Raw genomic sequence first — 23,765 nt, 5'->3', positions numbered from 1 at the left:
TCCGATCAATTGTGACACTAACTCAGGCTCCTCTCCCATGAAGTATGACAATAAAAGGGGAGAGGTGAAGGCGGGAGACATTATTTATGGGGGGGGGGGGGGGGGCACCCACAAAAGTGAATGTAGGGGTACAGTGAACAGAGCCTTAAATGTTCCACCTGTTGACCCTGGAGGAGTAGCACGTCAGGATTTAACTATTTACAAATTTTGTGTAATTATAATACGCTGCACAGTTGACCCTGTTACATATACACACACACAACAACGGACTACAACATACATACAATGTCATATTTATTTACAGGCCAAACTGTCACTGTAAACTATGCAGTAGTGCAAATACTATTAACAATACTGTAAACACAGTACTTTAATCTTCCACCTCTTCCATCTCATGTGACATGAACGCAGCATCGTCACCTGACCTCCAAACTCACCTGAGTACCTTCCCCTCATCAACCCGTCAGTTTATACCTGCAGCATTTCTCCCTTCATGTCTGCCTGAACCTTTCCTTTGATCATCAGCACAGTAAACACCTTTTACCTTACCTCCCTGCCTCTGAGTTGCGTATTTGAGCACTCTACTTGTTTTTCTGAGCCGTCCCAGGTTCAGTCGCTGCAGCAGCTGTTATTTCCTCGTGAGCTGTCCTTGTAACTTACAGTCAGTGGTGGAAGAAGTATTTAGATCCTTTACTGTACTTCAGAAAAAAAGACTATACAGCAATATAAAATACTCCATTAGTAGTAAAAGTCCCGAAAGTAAGAGGATTAAGAAATCCTACTTAAGTAAAAGTACATAAGTATAAGATATATTATTATATATGACATCATTAGATTATTAATAGTGAAGCATTAGTGTTAGAGCAGCATGTTACTGTTGTAGCTGCTGGAGGTGGAGCTAGTTTACACTACTTTATATACAGTTAGCTAATTTAGTCCAGTGGTTCCCAACCTAGGGGTCGGGCCCCTCCAAAGGGTCAGCAGATAAATCTGAGGGGTCGTGAGATGATTAATGGGAGAGGAAAGAAGAAAAAACAAAGTTCTGATACACAAATCTGTTTTCAGTTTTTGGACTTTTTCTCTAATCTTTGATTTTTGGTGAAATATTGGATCATTTGAACATTTATTGGAATGAAACCATGTGAGAAGTTTAGAGGGAAAAATCAGTATTTGGTGGAGCTGTAAAGTAGTTTAGTTCTTGAGTAAACAACTTACTTACTTATTTCCATCACTGCTTATAATTTTTCCCCTCTGCATCTCAGATTTTTGTAAATATACCAATCTCTCCTCAGTGTGTTTTTAGTCGTGCTGACAGCATGTCCACCATTTAGGTCCAGACTGAAATATCTCAACAACTACAGGATGGATTGTCAGGAAATGTTGTACAAGCATTCAAGGTCTCCTGAGGATGAAGAAAACTGCAACTCAAATCTCTGTTTTTATTGCCTACTCAGCCAGTTTTTGAAGGCAGAATACAAATATTTTAGAGCGAAGTTGCCAGTTGGTGACAGTTTTTTTTCTGATCTTTTTCCAGTGTTACTCTGAGAATTTAAATCTTTGCAGGGAACAAAAGCCTCTAAACAGCTTGTAGACAATGAGACTTTAAAACTCATTAAAGCTCAAAACATTTAAAAGAATCTCTGGTGAAGGTTTAATTGTGTTCATGCTGATGTAACATTTTGAATTAAACTTGTATGTAAATGTTCTGCACACCCACTCAGGTGTTTTCAGTTGCTGCTGATTAAATGTCCTGAGAAAAGGTCTAATCAGCCTAAATAAAGCAAAGTCACCTGTGTGGGTCGACTGTGAGCGTGCAACCTTTTAACTAAGGGAATTTTTTTCCACCATGGGAGTCAATATCATTAAATGAAAAAATGAAGAGCTATACAAGCATGAAGATATTTTTATTCTGGGTTCTTTGGGGTTTTTTTGTCTCTCCAGTAGTGGACACGTAGCTCCCTCTTGTGTTTAAATCACTGACAGCACTGGCTGCTGGGTTGTTGGGAAGGTTAAACACTGGTCAAATGATCAGGCCCAATGTTGTTGTATTGATAAAGGATGGATGATAAAGAGTCACAAATCTTAACAAACCCAGATATTTTTCTCAGGAGTTGGTGGAGACCAAAATTTAAAAGAAATGACAGAAATGTTAGACTTTCACACATTCATCAGGGGTCGTATTCACAAAACTAACTGGTCAAGTTAGGATGAAATAACTCAGTGTATAAGTCCTAACTTTAGGATTCCTAAATTTTTGGGGTTAAGAGTATTTCACAAAGCATTTTAGTGCTAAAAGTTGCTCCTGAGTCACCAGGACCTTCTCACAAGGTGCCTCCTCACACCAGGGTTTTGTAAAAATTCAATCATAATGAACTTTGTGAAGCGTATACTGACAGCAAGATGATGAGTTAATTAAGATTCAATCAGTGGAACAAAATAAATGAATGATGAAACATGATGTCATCCACAGATCAGACGTCCTCTCTGTTCTTTACTGAAAGTTGCTCTCAACAGCTTTGTGAATTGGTTAATTAGGAACTTTTAGTGCCAGTTAGGAGGACTCCCGAGGGTGAGATATTTTGTGAATACAGCCTCCAGGAATCCAGACACATAAATGAATCCTAATGTTGCCCTGTGTCTGTGTTGATTACTGCTCGTTAGCTATATTGTGAGCACCTTGTGGCCTGCCTGCGTGTGTCTGTCGGCATGTTCTGATCATGCAGGTAAATCATGGATCTTTATTATTTTTGTTCACCAACATCAACCACTGATGTTACTGGCATCTTTTTTTAGCATGTTAGCTTACATTTAGTGAGTAAAATCATTATTTTAAAACAATATTTGCCATGTAATGAGTCATGACAAACACTTGGCTTTGTTTTTAACAGGCGCCACATGTAACATGTTTTCTGCCTGTAAAAAAAAAAACAGTTGCTACATCATCAAAAATCAAAACACAACAGACTTTTCTACATATATTTACACATACTGAGGTTATGAAGACTAAATGTGGGAATGTAAAACACATTCAGCTGCCATTTCTTTGTAAAAGACTGATTTATTCTCTTACAATGTTGATGCAATCTTCATCATATGTGGAAAAAAACAAATTTGAAAAGGTTTTTTTTCGTGGTCATTTATTTATTTTTCCTTTATGATTGTGGCCAACACATAAAACAATAAAATCTACATTCAGTAGTTGTCCGGTGAGAGTTCACTTTACATTCACTGTAAATGATTTAAAATGAACATTATGTAATACTGCATATTTCTGCAACATTCATGCTCTTTACTTAAAACAAATATTCATTATTTGAGAAAATCTGACACATATATAGATATATATATATATATAGAGAGAGAGAGAGAGAGAGTTTAATATCTTAATATTATAAAATATTTCCTGTTTCATCCAATTTTCTGGAGATAAATTAGGGAATAAATATTTAAAGGAATGTTATCTTTCATCTGCTCATTAGAGGCACATTAAATGAGTCATGACTGTCAACAGGGCTTTCAATAGACGAGTAAAACTTCATTTAGAAACTCCTAACAGATTAGGTCATAATCTTCCACATTTAATTACGACTTGAGGGGATAATTCAACGTGGTAACTTCTGATATTTCTGATAAAAACGTGTGAGCAGAAAGAGAAAAGTTGTCGAGAGTAACACGTGTAAATGGAGATGCAGTCAAAAGGCCAAACGCCTAGAAAATTCATAACAAGAAGTGAACAAATCTTAACTTTAAATATATTTTTCAAGTGTATCAAGAAGGACTTTTACACAAATGAATCATCTGAATTTATTTATTCTTTCACTTTTTCCTTGAAAATACGTCTTCTCAGCATTTTGTTACCATCTAAATTAACTGTTGTTCGAATCTTATGGCAAATATTTATGCCATATATTGGTACATGGAGAAAACTTCCATATAAAATGTTATACTTTGTTTTGCACATAAGAAAATTAAACATTATTTCACTCTTGTGCTGCATTTTATAGACGTGTTGGCCTTTTTTTTTTTTACACATCATGCCATTTAAAGGACAGGTCTGTCTTAAAACAACAGTCAGGAGCCCAAATAAACTTTGAGACATGTTTTTCTTGTTGTAATCATTCCTCTTGTTCATACTGATGAGCGACACTTAAATATTACACCCATCTGTGATAGTTGAACATGTCATTCTAAAACCACGAGCATTAATCTGCTGCTATAACAGCCTCCACTCTTCTGGTTTCAGGCTTTCCACCAGATTTTGGACCCTGGATGCAGAGATTTGATGAGGACTGGCTCGTTCATCCCAAAGATGTTGGACGGGGTTGAGGTCGGGGCTCTATGCAGGTCAGTGAAGCTCTTCCCCAAACTGTGGCTGCACCAGCTGTTCGTAAATCCGTAACTAAGTCTAAGTTCTTAATACTAACTAGTTTCAAACTTGTGATTTACTAAATCAGGTTGCACCATTAAAACTTAAATGTCTTAGCTATTAAACGCTGCATACAATAACGTTTAAATTGGTTGCTAGGAAACATCAGTTGCGCCAACCAGTAAGAAGCAACCAACTTTGTGAACATGAAGTCATAACATAACTTCATAACATAACATAACTTCCAAAAATAACAGTTTTAGGGGCCAAAAGATATAAAAAAAAAACCTAAACTGTAAATCCTTTGTTAATGTAGGTCTGTTTTTTTCCCCCCAGTTTGTTTGCATTATATTAAAAAATGTGTAAAAGTCTAAGTTTTTCAAACCTAATGTTCATTTTCGCAGAAAGTTTCAATCTGATTTCACCAAATACTATAATTAAGCTAGCCTAACTGATTATTTGATTGAAAAAAATGTGTTAAATAAAGCCTGTAATAGTAGTGTAGCAAAGCCAGAGGAAGGAAGTAAAATGAATTAAATTAAAATAGTTGAATAGTGCCAAAACTAAACTGAATAGAAAAGAGTTTTAATTTTCTTTGACCTGTCTTTTTATTTCTCTAATCTTTGATTTTTGGTGAAATATTGGATCATTTGAACATTTATTGAAATGAAAGCATGTGAAAAGTTTAGAGGGAAAAATCACTATTTGGTGGAGCTGTTAACAACTCATAGACATGTGAAATGTGACCCCGACTACACACTGCTTTTTGTAAGACATCAAAAGCCAAAAAGGTTGGAAACCACTGGTTTCATCTTTAACAATGTGTTGTATTTTAAAAGCTTGTTATATCATCCATTGTGTCAAATCTTCATCTGAAAAGTAACTAAAGCTGTCGAATAAATGTAGTGGAGTAGAAAGTACAATATTTCCCTCTGAAATGTAGTGGAGTGGAAGTATAAAGCAGCATAAAATGGAAATACTAAAGTACAAGTACCTCAAAAAGTACAGCACTTGAGAATATTCAGTAACAATTCTCGGTGAGAACTAACAGTGTTTTGTGGTGCAACTGTTTTAATTTAATGACGTGTAAATCTCCAGTTAGTGAACTTACGAACAGTTAGTGCAACCGTCTCCTGGCTTTGAAAGGGTTTCCTCTAAAGTGTTGCCACAAAGTCGGATCAATATATCATTATATATCATGCATATCCATATATCTTTGTCTCCTACATTGTTTTGTTAGAGGATAATAACTCGTGTTTCCGAAGGGGACACCACATGAATATTAAAGATGTTCAATAGGTCATCAGATCTTCTAAAGGGGTTTAATAAATACTTTGAATTGTTGTGTATTGGCAGCATGTCGTGGTTCATCTTCAAATCAAGTATCTCAGGCTGTGCTTACTCGTGGCGGCTAAACACTACTAATCTGACATCATCTTCCTGGTTATGGTTGGCTGTTGCCCTCCGCTTGCGTGTGCGTGCTGGACGCTCCATTGGTCTGTGGGGTCTGTAAGTGGTCAGGGAGCAGGACCTCGACAGTAAAACTGATTCGTTTGGCCTGAAAGATGCTGTAAGTGTTGTCAAATCGCAGCACATCTGGTGGGGGAGGAGGGAGAGGACACACACAGAACAGGAAGCTTTAATTGTGTTGCTGACAGATTTGATTACACACATCATAAAGCCTCCTAAACACCAGATTCTGCATGTTGAGAATGATTTAACAGGACACTCACAGACTCCTGGGCGTTCACAGGTCAGTGATCCGTCCACGGGCACTAAGTGAGCGTTGTAGCGCTGGTTGTGAACGATTTCCTCCATCTGAGCCGCTTTCTTCCATTCACCCATTTTAGCCTTTAGAAACACCCCGAAACCAATGTCTGCACCCTCACTGGCAAACTGCCACCTGACAAGATGAGGGGAAAAAAACGTTTTAAACACTGTTTTCAGACTTTTTTTGTGGATTTTATTCATTTTAAAAAGACAAAAACACTACAGTGATATTGTGTGTCATGCAGAATATTTAAAAGAAGAACTTCTGCATGTAAAAGTACTGGGGTAGGTGTGGGATTACCAAAACACCCTGTCCTCTGCCAAAAAGAGATGTATCTGTTAACCTTTCTTTAATTAGTCTTGTCCCACTGACATTAAAATAGTTAAAGGATCAGTTCAGGTTAAAGGTTTATCTGAAGCTTATATGAGGCTTCAGCATTAATTATTAATGAGCCAGAGAGCCTGGAAAACTAAAATATTGGCTCATAACATTTACCAATGCCTTTTATGACTTAGGGCTTCATTTAACACCTTTTCCCATTATTTACCTGCTTCTTCTTCTAAAAATAGTCAATAAATCCATCACAATTTTCTAGTCTATATGGTCACGTCTTGCATGTTTTGTCAGACCAACAGTCCAAAACCAAGAGATGTTCAATTTACAGTGTTATAAAACAGAGAAGAGCATCAAATCCTCACATTTAAGAAGCTGGAACCAGTGAATGTTTTCCACTTTTTATTAAAGAATTAATACATTTTTTAAATCTAAATTGTTATCAATTTTCTGTCGATTGGTTAACCAATTAATCTACTAGCTGTTTAAGGACTAGTATGGTTTAAATAACTTTATATCTCTGCTACCGCTGTGAGAAAAGTCGGCTGACCTGAGGACGCAGCCCGGAAACAGAATCTCATAATCCAGCTGTTTGGAGGAACCTCGACTGACGCTCAGACACTGCTCATAGTCCACTTTAACATGATCCCGCACGTAGTATGAGGGGGGAACCGGGCCGACATGGTTTATCTGCAACACGGACGCAAACATAAACACAGTTAAACACGTATATAAGTCTGTTAGATACATGAAATGTTGGAATAGATGGAGGGAAGGAGAAATGAGGAAAAAGAGAAAGTTTGACTTACTGTAAAACTGTGTGCTGTTATTTATCTATGAACGGCTGCACGCTTTTTTGCACAAAACTGGTTTATTTAGACATTCAAAAGTGTTTCACAAAAAAAACAAGCACAATGTTCTCTCTTTTCCACGTTTCTGTACATTCACATAAAATCAAACCAATCACTTTCTGTGATTTGCCGATGCAGTAAAGTGCAAAACAGGATTCAACCAACAGAGGGCAGCAGGTTCCTGATGTGAAGTCAGCTTCATGTAATTCAATGTAAGGGTGATTTAGTATTATAGATGGCAGACAGAGCTTATACACAAACACCACCTGAGAAATGGGAATGTCTTGTACTGAGTGTCTCTGAGATACGGGCGTTATCTGTCTGCAGGGATCTGTCAGAAAAAACCAGGAAGTCAAACTAAACTGAAACCACTTCTCTAAAAAATCTTGCAAAAATGTCTTTTCAAACTTAACAGAACCATTATTGGGAAACAGACACACACAAAATGAAAAAATGCAGAAAGGCAGTACCAACTGATTGTCACACATTGTCACATGATCCATTAGTAAGCAAAAAAAAAAATCAATCACTATTTTTGTATTTTTCATAAACTGTGCAGAAGAAGAAGAGTCCTGGCGGAGGGGAAGTGGGAGAAAAACCTCACATACAAGACGCATAAAGGTCCATGATTTCAGTTTTTTACAGATTTTCTCTGGAAAAATATGTTTAAGTGAATTTTTAAAAGATCTTTTTTTTAATGTTCACCTTAATTTTATGTCAAAGCTCAGTTTCCTGCATCGACGGCTCGGAAAATGCTTCTGGCTAAAACAAAAACTGGTTACGCTACACTGTTTGTGATGCAAACCCCAAACTTTCACCTTATTTTAACAATCAGAATATCAATATCCCAGATTATTTAAATCATAACCAAAAATAATGCAAACAAAAAGCAAACATGAAGACTGGATTAATGTTTCTATTAACATTAACAAAAAGTTTTCTTTACATACAATTTGCAATTAAATTGTATGTTTAAAGTGGATTTCAGGCCCTTAAAAGATGTTCGATTCTTCACAAGACAAACTGAGCTTATTTTATAACTATACTCAAATGATCACTAATCTTTCCACTTAATCTTTCATTTGTCTTGTGCTCCACATTGTATCAAAACCACACACGACTCTGGACGTGTAGATATCACTGGTCTGGTATCACTTAACAAGAAACAAAAGTTGCTATAACCTACTCGAAATAGCAAAGTACAATGTCAAGGACACACAACTAGCTAACTAGAAAAATTCTTTTTAAAAAAAGAAGAGTAGAAAAAAAAAAGAAAACACTTTGAGGCTGAACATTTCAATCCCTTGAATCTTGAAAGCAGCCGAAATGAATTTCTCTCCTCCTGTTCCTCATCTGTCCTGGGCCCAATTATTTATCTACAGAGACAAACGTGGGTCAGTTTTGTCACTTGGTGAATTATCTACTAGCGTGCAACTACGACTAAACTATTAAAGCTGCGCTCACGTCTGCTAGTTGTCCGACACTACCTTGTCCTGCAAAAAAGCTCAGCATGGTTTCACAGCGTGTCTTGTTGCTGAGGATGTTTCTATGCAGCAAGGCAGGACTGCAGCAGGGATGAAGTAGGAGTTAAGTATCTTTAGTAGTTTATTTCTCTTCAATTTCCTCGGCAGGGTTGGCTCTGACTATGTTGGTGCCCTAGGCGAGATTTTAGATTGAAGCTCAACCTCCAGTCCAAGAACTTCAGATATGAATTCACACTAAAATAAATTGCCACAAAGGGTACCTCCAGCTCAGACAAAATCCTCCCAATCCTCCAGACAAAAAAGGCAAGCGGGGGGTCAATGAGTGTTTGGTGGCATCGCCTGAGGTAGCATGGTGGCTGTCGTGTGAAAACTGACTGAACAGTAAGGCTTTGGAAAATCACATCGGATGAAAATCCATGCAAATTAATAGAAAAAGACATGAAAAACGTTAAGAAAGGAGAACATGTAGGCTACGTATTTCAAAATAAAACCCCACTTCCCACTTATTTGGTGCCCTGAACTGTCTGCAAACACATGAAAATAACTTCTGTCATTCCCTGTTACAGTTCACTATACTTTCAGTGCAACCAAAAAATCCTTTTTGCATCGTTATTTTGCTGCATGGTGGACTATAGATAATCTTTATTTAGCATCTGTATTGATTCACTCTGCTATGGAGCTGGTCCAGAATAGTCCTTGCATTGTCATTGACCTGCTATGATCAAATTGGCTCATTCATGTGTAACAGGATCCCTGACACAGCCTTTCCAGCCTGAATTAAACATTATAATATTCCTGTTTAGGCAAATTACTTCTCTATATATATATTCTCTGTTGTTTCTGCTCGGTCGTGACGGGAAGAACTGCCGGAATGGGGAACGCATGTGTAACATCATTTGCCAGTCAAATATAAACCCACGTTTCAAGTACACAATATGCAGATGAGCAAGCCTGCAGTTGCCTAAACTACATGAGCAGAGGATGCAAATCAGCGAAAGAAAAACAGAAGTCAAAAGTCTCAGAAAAATAAAAGCATCTACTGTCTATTGAGGCACTGAGTTGTAGATATTTTGATATTTTAAACTCTACAGCAGGGCTGAGCAGCTGCGGTTGGAACCAGACTCGTATCCATTGCATGACTGTTGGTACTTGTGTCAGACAGTAGTTGTGAAAAGCAAAGTTGCTCCACATCCTTCAAAACAATCGGCATAACTGAATTGTGTGTGCAAATTAATGTTGTTCAGATTAAAGAAGTTATCAAGTAAATTGTAATTAAAATTAGTATTTGAAGCTTTTCCTCAACACGTGTTAATATTCTTATTTCTCACTGCATTCACAGTACACGCATGACTTTTTTGCGTGAAGTTATTTTGGGACTTATTAACATTCAGGGGGAAAACTAGAGGGTTGACAGCTTCTCCTTTTTATGTGAGGAAACCCGACCAGGGCTAAACTAAAACCGTGAAAATGCACTGCTAATAAACTGTCACAATGCAAGTGAAGACAAAGTGGTGCCTCAGTGACACACTAACTGCAACACGGTAGCTGTAGTCTGACAAACAGGGTAGATTTGACTATTTATCAATCCTGTTAGAGTAAAAACATTTTAGTACATGTCAAAGGAAGTAAAGGATGATTCAGACATGCTTTGTCTCATAATTCCAGGACATTAAGGGCTTCATATATTCACCTCTATTTCTCACATGCTGAAAAATGATCTGACAAACCATATTCGGCTTGATTTTAAATAAGATTCACTATGTTCGACAGCGAGAGAGGGATGACTGACAGGATTTGGTACTGTACTGCGTGTGTCAGCGAGTCTGTATTGATAATATCGTAAAATGATTAAGCAGCATCTGCAACAGATATTTGTCTCGTCCAACTCATCACCCTACTTTAGTACTAAAGAACAGCGCCCACATGGTGTAGCAGTGGTTTGGCCTCACTCACCCTGGTCCGACAGCGGGGATCTCCATCCGGATCCGTCAGCTTTCCCCCGTATATCACCGGCAGCTCCTCTGCATCAATGTACTTCAGTAAAATCTCCTGCCAGTTGGCTGTTAGACGAGAGAATAAACAACACTCATTTCTTCAGAAAAACACTGGGCCTTGTGCAAGAATGTTTTTATATTCTTATCCTAAAACTCTCACAAGTATTGGATTCAGCAAACTCTCTTAACCGTCCAAACTTGTCGTAAATCGCTCGTTTCAGCCTGATTAATGTCACTTGTTCTTGATATTTGACCATATAATAATCAACGCTCCTTAAATGTCCATATAAGTCTACATGTTCCACTCTGTTTGTTGGCAAGTTTCACTCACAAAAATGTTTTTACCAAAGAGTAAATACAGTAACTTCACACTGCGGAGCTTCAAGTCCTGCTGTCAGAAATCAGCAGACAAACACATAAGAAATGTCTGAGCGTCAGTAGTCGAGGACCCGAAACAATTAGAAAATATGAATCCGGCTGCCAACGACGTGTCATCAGAGCAGCGCCGCACTGAGACAGGAACAAAGAGGGAACGTTTGACATGAAGATAAAAAAGCGTCTTTCTAAAGCAAAGCGCTCCATGACTCATACGAGAGGCGTTCATGCGCCGGTCACAGAGATATCAGAGGAGAGAATATTACAGCCTGTTACAACTGTCAGCTGCAACAGAAGATGATACAGGACAAAGACCTACAGAGAGATCCTGAAGCAGCTGTTTACAACTACTGCTGAAATGTAGAAGCTGCTGCACCTTGTTCCAAATCAAACAAGTGTTTCTCCCCTTGTGAAGAAAGTCAGAGACTATCTGTTCATGACTTGTATGACAGGTCTGGACCAAGTTTTCTTAAATCACAAACAGATATTTGTTCTTAAGAGACACGTACGAGTTGCATGAGGCCCATTATCTCTTTGCTTTGACCAACCACATTAAAAATGCTGTGTAGAAGATGATAGACGCTGTTAACCTTGTTTGTTAATGGAAACTAAACTAATGCCTCAATATTAATGCAATATATGGATTTTAAAGAAGGGAAAGGAGGGAAAGCTCTTAAAATATTAGGTGAAAATATTGTATGTCTCACCCCCGAGGATGAGGATCTTTTGTCGCGTGTTCTCACTCAGAAAGTGCTTGACGAGGTTGTAGGCCACCGGGAAGAGTTTAGGAGCTGCGGAAGATAAAATAAAAAGGTATAAACCAGCAATCATGAATAAGTCTGGCCCTTTAATACAAGGATAACATGATTGACTGTAACATGTATTCATAGTGGAAGGACAACTTTACCTTTAATGACAAACAGCCTCTTCAGGCCTTCTGGGTAGTTGTCTTCAAACATCTGGAGGATCTGGTGACACATATTTGGAGATGTTGATAATAGTAAGTGTCCATCTTAGTTTTGTGAGGTCTACAGTATGTGTATATAGTGCGCTGTCTGTGTGTGTGTGTGTGTGTGTGTGTGTGTGTGTGTGTGTACCTCTCCATATGTCTCAATAGCAGGTTTCCACAAGTGTTTCAGACCCAGACCTTCAACGTCGTAGATCATAGTGATTGACTCTATGTTCCTCCCCAGCTGCATGAAAACAGACAGAAACCAAGTTACATTCATATCTAATCTGAAAAAACTAAAACTGAGTATCTGAGAACTGTTAAACATTTTAAACCTGGTTTGAAAATAAGAAAATGAGGCTGCAGGATATTCAGACCTGCAGTCGCTGAGGTCAGTATTAGTACGACACATCTGGTTGGTAATTTCTTGTAATGATGAGTTGTTTGTCCTTAAAGATGTTGAGATTACAGACGGTTTACTCACTAGTTGGGGAATATTATCGTTATTCTGTGTTTTTTATTCTTTTCTTTCCTGATTTTAATACTGATGTTTTTACTGTGTTTATGTTTTAATTCAACACAACTGACCGCGCCCAGACTCTACAGATGGAAATGATGATAAATTTATTGGGCTTTGTCCCTGTTAAATAAACAATCAAATAAAGACATAAAATAACATTCTGTAATCTATGGAAAGCAAGTAAGAAAATGAAAATAGTAAATGGTAAATAAATAATTATTACTCTGATACAAGCGATAAGCAGGCCAAAATTCAACAGAGTTAAAATGTCAAAAGAACATAATAAAACGGTAAATAAATGTGATGGTAAATAGTCTTCGAGTTGTTTTTACACCGGTAACAGCAAAGATTTTCAGAAGTCAACCAATCTTTTTTTATCTTCTGATATATTCTGATATTTTTATTACTTTTTTTCACTGTTGCAAATTAAAAGAACTTCATAGGTCACATGCTGAAGAAAAAGTGACAAACTGTATTTATGTGATCACTAAGAGAAGAATATCACTGTGTCTTTTCTTAGATTGCTTTTTTTAATTGCTTGTGTGTCTACTTGTACCTTATTACAAGTTGCATGTACAGACTTTAAGTTTACACACTGTTTTATCTTATATTTTTGGATATTTTTATGTTTTTTTTTAATTGAAAATACTTCCTATTTGATGCACATTTAAATGTTTTAATCCTGGTTCAACCATGTAAAGCATTTTGTAACTCTGATATGAAAAGTGCTGTATTAAGTTTTTTATTATTATGATTATTATGAAGTTGTTAGCAGTTCAGTCAGACAGTGTTTTTTCTTCTTTGATTGTTTCATTTGAAGGCCTGAGGAGGTCAAATACAGTATTTCAGAGGAAGAAGATAAGAGTAAACTTCAAAGAGTAAGTCTGATTTTGTGTAGCAGATTTATTTTGATTTATTTTTTATTATTTCCTGCCTTGTAATCATCTGGTGAACTCCAGGTTGGAAACAACTGCTCTAATGGATGTTTGGGAGTTTGAGTTGTTAGGCTGAACACATGTTTGACCATTTCCAAAAGAAAATAAAACTAATATTTCCTCCCAAAAACTCCACTAAACTCCCACTTAAATCTTATGACGCTGCCTTTACCCTCTGTGTCTGGAGGTTACATTCCTTCTGCAGCATCTCACAGTCTCTGATCTTGGACTTGATGAAGTCTTGCTTGGAGGCAGACAGGAAGAGGCCTTTGGGATCCACAGGTCCGATGACATCATACCAGATGGGACTGCCCTCACGGTCGTAGCCGCACATCCCTCCAGACAGATACTTCTCTATCACCTGCAGCAGCCATTTAAAAACATCAGAAGAATGGTTTAATCAATTATTTAAGCAAAATATTTTTCAAAATTAGCATCTTGCCATTATTGGGTTTAGAGGGTGTTACCTCTGGTGGACGCCATTCAGTGATTATTGTGTCTACTTTCATGTGTTTCCTGAACTCCAAATGCTGGAAGAAAGAAGCAAAATAATCATTATGCAATATATGAGTATATGTAGAAGACATAAACTGTAATATTACTTAAAGGATAGGTTCACAGTTCTTCAGATCTGTCTTAAAACAACAGTCAGGTGTCCATATGAACACTGTAATCATTGCTCCTGTTTATACTGGCTGTTAAAAGATCCTCTTCAAATGTGCTTTCAATGTAAGTGATAGAGACCAAAATCCACAGTGTGTCCACACAGTCTTATATGAGGCTTCAGCAGTCTGAGTTAGTCATATCAAGTGGATATCTGCCACATTTAGAGTCTTTCTAGCATCTAATTCCCTCTTTGTGTTTCCCTGTTGAGCTGCAGGTGGAAGTATAGTAACAAAAAGAGGAACTGAGGCACTAGAAAGACTGTAACATTGAAAGATATCTTCTTGATTTGACTCATTTGGATGCTGAAGCTTCATATTTTAGCACAGAAGAAGGACTGTGGATTTTGTCCCCATCACTTACATTGTAAGTGTATTATAAAGGGATCTTCTAATGGCCTGTATGAACATGAGGAATGATTACAGCAAGAAAAACCTGTTTCAGTGTTCATTCGACTATTATAAGACAGACTTTTGTGAATTGTGAACCTATCCTTTAATCTGTCTTAATAGTAGACTGTGCAATAGCAGATCTGCCCAGGCATAATATAGTGATTTAAGTGGCTTAGCCTTTTAGACAGAAGGTGATGTAAAACCTGGCCCGTCAGCAGGAGGCGGATCAGTTAAGTACCACTGTACACACATACATGCATTCACACGCTTATGAACCTACGCATACATGCACAATGGTGAACAAAATGTTCAGAATATGATCACAGGTCAGTTTGATACATGATTTATGCCTGGTGGTTAGACTTCAGAAATATGAGGTCATTTGAAGCCTATATAAGCTGTTTATTTATTTAATTATTTGCTCACTTTCAGCTCAGCACCTGCCCCCTTTGGTTTGGATGTCCGTGCAAACTACGATTTGTATAATGTAAGGCCTGACAATCATTTCTGATGATTAAAAATATGGCAGAAAATAAAGACAATTGAACAAGGTAATTGTTGTATAAATTAAAGCTATTATTATTAGACTTATTGTGTTCAGATCACCCAAAACGCATGTTAATGTCAGGTGTAAACAGGGCCACAGTAAGCTGTACTGTCTTCAGCCATTTTCAGTTCATCTTAATAAACAGAAGTTTTTTGGGTCTTTGAAAGCAAGCTAATAGAAAGCTAACACTCCTAGCCTCTACTGATGTTAGCTTCTAGAGTATTCAAGATGTTTATTAGCACTCCGGTTACACAAGTACCATTGTGTGAAATCCTTTGGCTGGGAGGCTCAGTTACAGTAAATAAATATATATATATATAAATACATATATAAATATAACAAAATATTAAAAAACAATAAAAAATACTGTTCCTCAGTCTGTGGGTGCGTGTTTTGAGACTCTGGTGCCTAATAATTGAGGGCAGCAGGGAGAACAGGCTGTTGTGTTGTGGGCGTGTTGGGTCCTTAATGACTGGGTGTACAACTCCTGCAGGCTGGGCAGCTCACAACCAGTGATGTACTGGGCCGTGCGCACCACCCTCCCCAGTGCCTTGTGGTCCATGCTGGTGCAGCTGCTGTACCAGTTAGTGACACAGCCTGTCAGAAAGCTCTGAGGATTTGGGGCCTCGGGCCTAATTTCTTTAGGCGCCTGAGGCCGTACAGATGCTGTTGGGCCTTTTTAATAACAGTGGTGGTGTGGCTAGCCATGTCAGGTACTTGTGAATGTTTACCCCCACGTATTTGAAATTGTCCACCCTCTGCACCACTGTGTCGTTGATGGGGGTAACTGGGGGGCACAATGACACAGGAGGGGGCTGAGGACGCAGCCCTGTGGCGCTCCTGTACTGAGGGTCAGTGGTGAAGAGGTGCAGTTATCTACTCTCACCACCTGAAAGTCCAGGATCCAATCACACAGTGCTGTATTCAGGCCCAGATCCTTGAGCTTACTGACAAGCCTGGAGGGCACTATGGTGATGAACGCTGAGCTGTAGTCTACGAACAGCATCCTCACATTGGTGTCCCTCCTTTCCAGGTGGGAGAGGGCGGTGTATAGGATGTGGGCGATGGCGTCCTCGCTTACCACATAGTTAGCAAGTGTGCTGCTAACTGTCTTTAAAAAAGAGTGACAAAACAAAGTACGCTCGTAGAGAGCTAGTTGTGAACTAGTTAACTCTGATATCTGTGGTGGATGTGATTGAAGGTCATATGACCTCCTCAAATATCTGGACTTGTAATGCCAACTTTGAGAAATGAGACTTTTTACTTGTGTTTACTAGCCAGCAATAGCAACCAGGAGTTAAGAGAAAAAACTGGAAATTGAACAAAAATGGGCGATATAAGGTGATAATCTGTCAGAGCTGTGTGTCTGACAGCTTGTTGTGGAGGTCTTCTGCCCCCTAAAAAGCCACAAATCAATTAATGCAGCAGCTTTAAGTCAGGTGGCTGTAGATCACGTCCTATCACCATGATCTTAAGTCCTCATTCTATCCCTTCTATCTGTATCTTATCTTCTCAGGCTGCTGTAATGACTCGGTTTCCCCACAGTGAACCATTACCACACCGCTCCCCTCTAATCCGCAGCCACTCCTGAGCTGTGTTGGTGCTAACTGCACTTTCACAAACACAAACCAGTCACTGAAGGTACTGTAGTTGTACCTTAGCTTGCAATAGTTGATCGCCTCGTGTTATAGTTGTTTTAGCACACGTTTCGTACTGTGTAATAAATCTGTACAAGAGCTCTACACATGCAGGTACTAAAGTAAAGTCTTGTACTCAACAGAAAATCTGAACGTTACCTTTCGCAGCATGGCCTCAGACTTCTGGACATTGAAGTTTCTGGCTGAAAAAAAGAAGTGAAAAAATCAAAAAAAGGATTAAGAAGTGACGACTGTAAACAACAACGTTTCATTTGTGATGTTAAATGTTATTTTACCAGAATAAAGAAATGTAGTCGGACAAAAACAGCAATATTCTACCAACAAAATACAAAATATAAGATTTGAACTTTTACTGTGAAACAAGTAAACTTATTTATTATATGGCACTTTTTGGAAAAAAACAAAAGCTACAATGTGGTTTACAGGAAAAAGAAAAGAGGAAGAGGGGAAGACACAAAGAAGACAGGATATAAAAACTATGAGAATAAAGTGTACAAACTAAAAATATAAAGTTATAATATTTAAAAAAGCCAAAGATGTGCACTGTTTTGGCTTCTCTGAGACCTCGTATGAAATAAAACCTGATTCAGACATGAATGTTGTTTAATAGCATCCCTGCTAACACAAAATCTGTGAGAGGGACGTTGAGAGATATATTTCATGATAACAGCGCATCCCCAGACTCCTTAAAGACTAAAACAGGTCAAACATTCAGTCTGCAGAGTAGCGGAGGAGGTGTTGGGAAGACCGAGGAAATCTGTCTCACTTTAAACCTAAATCTGCCTTTTAAAAAAGAGGAAATCCCAGAAATACTTGTAGTATCACAAAAAAAATAAGAGCAGCATCTAGAGAGAAGAGGTCAAGATGTTGTTCAAGATGCTTTTTCCAACAAATAAGACCCCTTTTTACCAAATTAGGTAAAAAAAAAAACAAACAGAAAAAACAAGTCAATTGAATGCAGTTACAAAAGAGTTCTGCAACAAATGTCCCTGTAAACCACAAGATGACACAGAGAGACAAAGTTTTAAGAAATGCTAAAAATACTACAGGAACATTAGGAAACTTTCAATTTCTACCCTCTGGAAATAAACTTGTATAACAACCAAAAGGCTTTCTGTCTACCACACAGTGTCAGTATAATTGATCCAGAACACAGTGGGCACACAGTCGTCTAATGTCTAATACTCCGTCTAAGGTGATTAGCTCTGCAGCCGACAGTCTGGTGGAAAAGTACAACAGTGCTGTTGCCATGAATTGAGACTTACAACTCCAGCAGTGGATTACAGCGTGCCTAATGCTCCGTTCTGGCACCTTGGTGGAGCCTCGAGGGCACCGAATGACTCACAATTACAAAAGCACAGAGCGGGATCTGGCTGGGACGAGGCCATGTGTTATTTTAGGTTAGTAATTGAAGTGTTATGCGTTCATCACTTAACCTTTGACCCAGTAGCTACTAATCCTGTTTGCTTTTCATCGCTGCCTCCTACTTTTCAAAGATTTACGATGAGATTTTTAAAGTTTGTTGTGATTTCCGAGAGATTCCAGAGAATGAGTGGTGTAGAAAATGGAGGGATGGTTTCAAGCTTATTATTATTATTATTATATCTCATGAGTGAATGCAGGTGGAATTCATTTAATAAACAACTCGAAGAAACAAAACACTGTAAATGAGACGATTTGAAGGTGTGAAACCTTTGTTTTTAAGACGATATCAGACTCAGCGCTCGTCCTCAGATCGCTGTCAAAGAGTTGATATTTGCGGTTTTGAAATGATGTTATCTGAAGCTTAGATAAAAGTTCATGTCAACGAGGTCAACACATGTGGCTCATTATCTGATAACATTTAATGACGCCGCCCTCAAACTAGGTGCCAATATGTCACACATCACAGGTCCAGCTTTAATGAAAGTTACATGACTTCCTTTGTCACCAATTGAGGTGCTTAGACTGACAGCAAAATTACATATATATATTTGTATTTATTCATGTTAAATCTCTTAGATTATCTGTCACTCTGGAAAAAAATAGAACAAAAAATACAAGCATAAAGCAGAGGAAGCTAAAAGTCTCAACGTGTCTCAAGGACAAGTCAAGATTTATGCATGACGTCTAAGATGTCCAAAACGTCATCCTGTGACTAAAACTGGACTTCAGTGAAGTTCAGAGGTTGTTGTCAGAAAAATCTGTCTCTCTGAACTCTGTTACATCTTGGCAAAATGTAGACTATGACATAATAACACTGCATGATGATAACATGGTCCAGTACAGCTGATATACCAACCTAAAGGCAGCCGCACAGGCTGTTATCTGTCAGGGTGCAGCTCCTCTCAGATAAATATATCACTAGCTGGAGTACGAGTCATCGTAGGGCGGACGTTTGTTTTAGTTGGCTCTTCTAAGAAAAGGAGGAAGGTCATCGCCCTCGTGTACAAGAGTCAACTTCTGTCATATGGGAGAAGGAGAACTGGATTCTTCTACTGTAGATTGCATATCAGTTCCCTATTTTTCCCACAATATGTCATTTTGCTTTCTACTGTTCGCTATTTATTAAAAGGACAAAAGAGCAGAGTAATCGGCCAAAAAACTCAAACTCCATACACAAAAAAAAACCCTTTAAATGTCTGGTGATCTCTTGACTTTAATTTTGAACCAAGCACAGTTTTGGCTCTTTCAGCAGCTCCTCAGTTCAGCCTCCGTCTGAAACAGGCCGTTTTAGCTCCGGTCTCTTTAAGCTCTCCCTGGCAGACTTCCACCAGCTCTGGAGGCTCCGTAAACAAACAATAGTAGAAGGATTTTCTTTTTTTTCCACTCCTTTTTTTCCAAAAGTTTGGACACACTTTCTCATTCGAGTGAATGCGGAAGGCTACGAGACTGACGGGGAAGTCGAGGAAACATTCAGATTAGGTCACATAAGACTGAAGCTCTAGGTGACCTCTAAGCTCTAGGTTTTGACTTTCAGGGAACATTTTTACATATTCAAGTTTTAGATCTTTGACCATTTTTAACATAAACATCCAACATCATAACAGTATATAAATGAAAGAAAATCACACAAAGCATGTCGTGTCCCCTTTAATGCATTGTGCCCTGTGTTATGAGCACCCATTGTAGGAAGTGGATGTGTGACAAACTTGTATGCACTTTCTCATTAGAATGAATCCAGTAACTTAATTTTAATTTAAGATAATTGCTCATTACTTTCTGTTCCCAAAATTTGGAGGACTGTGTATAAAGAGCGCTACAAATACTACACTGGTTATTTAACATGCAAGTTAAATAAACAGAGGTGAATTAAAGGTGAGAGTCAGAACTTGATTGTCACTCTTATTGTTCAAATCCAACATGCTGGAGCGCCAAGCAAACAAAAAATCCACTGTTCGTTTTGATCTATATTATTATAAGGACAATCGTTACTGCTCGCCTCGGGCTATTTGCTTTAGATCAGTGACCTGGACTGAGCTATCCTCCTCGCTGCCTCGGCTTGTGAACAGTAGTCCTCTATACATTCACAATGAAAGGGGAAATAATTTGAATCATTCAGAGGGTACACTGGCCAAACAGACCCTCATTGTCTGTGTTTGAAGCTGTGACGTCGAGCTTTCTGAGAGGCGGAGGAAGGAGGCGTTTCACAACAGCTACGGTCGTTTATTGAGGCCTAATTAGAGAGAACAATCAGCTGCTGAATTCTTGTTATGAAACGACTTGTGACTGTCATCGAAGTCCAGGGAAACCCAGGAGAGCAACAGAAACACAGCAGCAGACGGGCTGTCTTCTATTGTAGTGTACCTTTAATGCGATTAGCTGTGGATTAGCCTGATACACGGAGTGCTAGACCTCTGCTCCAGGACTAATCAGAACAAGGCCTCCTTTAATCACATCTTCTCATTTCCTCCAGAGTCCGAGCGCATAACTTCAACCTAGCCGAGGAAAATCAGAGTCTTTAATTTAGTTTCAAAAGGGGGAAACAACACTGACGTCTTCCTGGTTTTGTTTAGCCGCCCTTCTCAGAACGGGCGAGGTTCAGTTGCGGTTTGAGCATCGTGTTCGGGTATGAAACCCATGTGAGTCTCTTTCTCAACCACTGCAAACAAGAGCGCCTACATGTGTTGCATCATGTCCTTTTTTATGAAATAAACCGCTGCAGCTTCTGCTTATTACGCTGATAATATGATAACAGCGGCAGATTTTCACTGTGAACTCATGCAAATGATCACAACATGCACAGCGAAGGACTGGGATTATGGGAGAGGTTTAGCTGCGAATGCAAACGGCGGTCTCGGGAGAAAAGCAGCAGGCACCGTTGTGGTTTTCACCTCACCTCTGAGCCAGCGTAACAGGAAGTGGTCATGTTGTGCAGGAAGTTGAGGAAGAATGTCTTGTATCCTCTCTCGAAACTACAGCCAGAAGATGGAGGGAAGAAGAGACACACGTGTTAAACAGGATTTGCATATGAGCAGCGAGGAGAAATCAATACTAGAAAGAGATTTTCAGGGAAATGTTGGGCCTAATCTTTCTCAGTTACAGTTATGACCCTGAAGATCAGAGAAACAGTACTTTTCTCTGTTTAATGCTGTTTGTATTTCACTGCTTGTGACTCTGTGACTAATTATTTTACACACTTTCATGGCAATGTGCAACAATGGATGTCTGTAAAAAAAAAAAAAAAAGCTTCTAATTGTACAAAAATAGTCAAAATAGCCATCATGTCATCACATTTTAGGTTTTATTCACTTTAAATGGCCACAAGTGTGTGAGCACGGGAATCAAGTGTGCAAACACTCGAGCATTTAGGCTGCAACTAACTATTATTTTCATGATGGAGTGATTTATCGGTTATTTTCTTGATGAACTGATTAATAGTTTGGCCTATAAAATGTCAGAAAATAGTGAAAAAATGTCAATGCAGACTAAAATGTCTTGTTTTGTCTCAACCAACAGTCCACAACCTGAAGATATTCAGTTTACTGTCATAGAGGACCAACAAAAACCAAAAAAATTACAGAAAATATTCACATTTAAGAAGCTGGAACCAGAGGATTTCAGCATTTTTCTTTAAAAACTTACTCAAAGATTATCAAAAAAGTTGGCAGTTATTTTACTGTCCATTGACTAATTGATTAATCATCTAATCATTGCAGCTCTAATAACATCGCCAATGTGTCATAGATTAATTATAAGCCACAGGGCTTTTTCATAACCTGGAAAACTCAAATGTTCTTAATATTGGCTCATAAGTAAATATTGGCTCATATTGTCTCATAACCATAATCATTTACCAATATCTAAAAGGTATTGGTAAATGATTTATTAACCATTAAAAAATCCATTGCTTATAATTTATAAACCCTTTATTAGATGTGACTCATTAGTAGACTCATGGTTAATATATAACAGCTACAGTAATGACAAGAGAGAGAATTATATTATGTTTGTTTTAGAACAACAAGACATTAAAACTGGAAACAACTGGATATTAAAAGATCCCTTTCAAATGTGATTTCAGTGTAAGTGATGGGGCCTAAAATCCACAGTGTGTCCACACAGTCATTTATACAAAAATGCATTTAAAAGTTGATGTGAAACTTATATGAGGCTTCAGCAGTCTGAGTTAGTCATATCAAGTGGATATCTGACACATTTACAGTCTTTTTAGCATCAATTTCCCTCTTTGTGTTTCCTCAGACAGTGCTTCCCTGTTGAGCTGCGGTGGAAGTATAGTAACAAAACGAGGCACTTTGGCACTAAAAACACTGTGAGGTTGAAAGATATCTACTTGAAGCTTCATATTAGCTTCAGATAAACTTTTAAATACATTTTTGCACAGAAGGAGGACTGTGGATTTTGTCCTCCATCACTTACATTGTGAGTACGTTATGAATGGATCTTCTAATGGTCAGAATGATCACAGCAAGAATGTTCATTTGGGCTCATGACTGTTGTTTTAAAGCAGACTTGTTAAATCGTGAACCTGTCCTTTAAAGCATCATTATGACATTATACAAGCTGTCAGCTGTCAGCATACAGAAAAGCTTTATCTAGATCGTCAAACTCTTATTATAAGCTTATTATTATCAATATTATTATTGTAAACTTACCTGCTCCAGCGCTTCAGTCTGTTTAGGACTGAGGTCTCCTACTCTTCCGCTCATGTCTGCGACCAGAAGATGCCAGATAAGGTCAGATGGCTCCTCTGAGACAGACAGAAAAAGCACTGTCACCGTTAACCGTGGCAGGCGGAGTCCGTCCCCGTGATGCTCATTCACGGCTTCGCTAAGCTGTTATCCCCGCTGTCAGCTGCCCGCTGGTGGAAAAAAAAACCGTGAGGGGAGGGAAGAAAAATGTAAACACGACTTACTGACCGCCTGTTAGAGATCCAGTCCAACCGGCTGACTCGGCCAAAGAGAGAAGAAACGACAGGAGGATTACTCGAGACAGGAAGTGTGAACCACAGAGAGCGGTGAAAGTCCCGCCCCAGTCACACTGGCAGTGGTGGAAATTGTTATACTAAAGTACTGTATTTAAGTACAATTTTACTCAACTTTACTTGTGTATTTCCATTTGATGCTACTTTATACTTCCACTCTACTATATTTCAGAGGGAAATATTGTACTTTCTACTCCACTACATTTATTTGACAGCTTTAGTTACTTTTCAGATGAAGATTTGACACAATAGATAATATAACAAGCTTTTGAAATACAACACATGGTTAAAAATGAAACCAGTGGTTTCCAACCTTTTTTGGCTTTTGACGTCATACAAAAAGCAGTGTGTAGTCGGGGTCACATTTCAGATGTCTATGAGTTGTTAACAGCTCCACCAAATAGTGATTTTTCCCTTTAAACTTCTCACGTGGTTTCATTTCAATAAATCTTTAAAATAAATAAGAGACAGGGCAAAAAAATAAAACTCTATTCTATTCAGTA

The 23,765-nt window shown here is 38.3% G+C and overlaps 2 protein-coding genes across 2 annotated transcripts in view; one reads left to right on the top strand and one right to left on the bottom strand.

The window, feature by feature from the left end:
- The first annotated feature begins 2,627 nt into the window (after positions 1–2,627).
- rnf215 (ring finger protein 215) overlaps positions 2,628–23,765 on the top strand; it is a 30,863-nt gene continuing 9,725 nt past the window's right edge. Inside the window, exons 1-2 of the mRNA XM_067572048.1 lie at positions 2,628–2,723; positions 4,244–4,344. Coding sequence (XP_067428149.1) covers positions 4,339–4,344 — 6 coding nt within the window. The 5' untranslated portion in view covers positions 2,628–2,723; positions 4,244–4,338. The remainder of the gene's footprint in view (positions 2,724–4,243; positions 4,345–23,765) is intronic.
- LOC137169063 (SEC14-like protein 2) lies at positions 3,121–23,322 on the bottom strand. The gene is made up of 12 exons (XM_067572027.1): positions 22,934–23,322; positions 21,157–21,232; positions 16,977–17,020; positions 14,046–14,108; positions 13,751–13,939; positions 12,272–12,367; positions 12,082–12,142; positions 11,882–11,965; positions 10,759–10,865; positions 7,021–7,160; positions 6,100–6,269; positions 3,121–5,962 (listed from the first exon to the last, which is right to left on the bottom strand). The coding sequence occupies exons 1-12, from the start codon at positions 22,985–22,987 to the stop codon at positions 5,811–5,813; spliced, it is 1,236 nt and encodes a 411-aa protein (XP_067428128.1). The 5' UTR covers positions 22,988–23,322; the 3' UTR covers positions 3,121–5,810.

Source organism: Thunnus thynnus, chromosome 2 (assembly GCF_963924715.1).
Source record: "Thunnus thynnus chromosome 2, fThuThy2.1, whole genome shotgun sequence".
NCBI classification, from domain to species: domain Eukaryota; kingdom Metazoa; phylum Chordata; class Actinopteri; order Scombriformes; family Scombridae; genus Thunnus; species Thunnus thynnus.
Note: the sequence above shows the minus strand (reverse complement) of the source record. Positions and strands in the feature narration are given on the sequence as shown.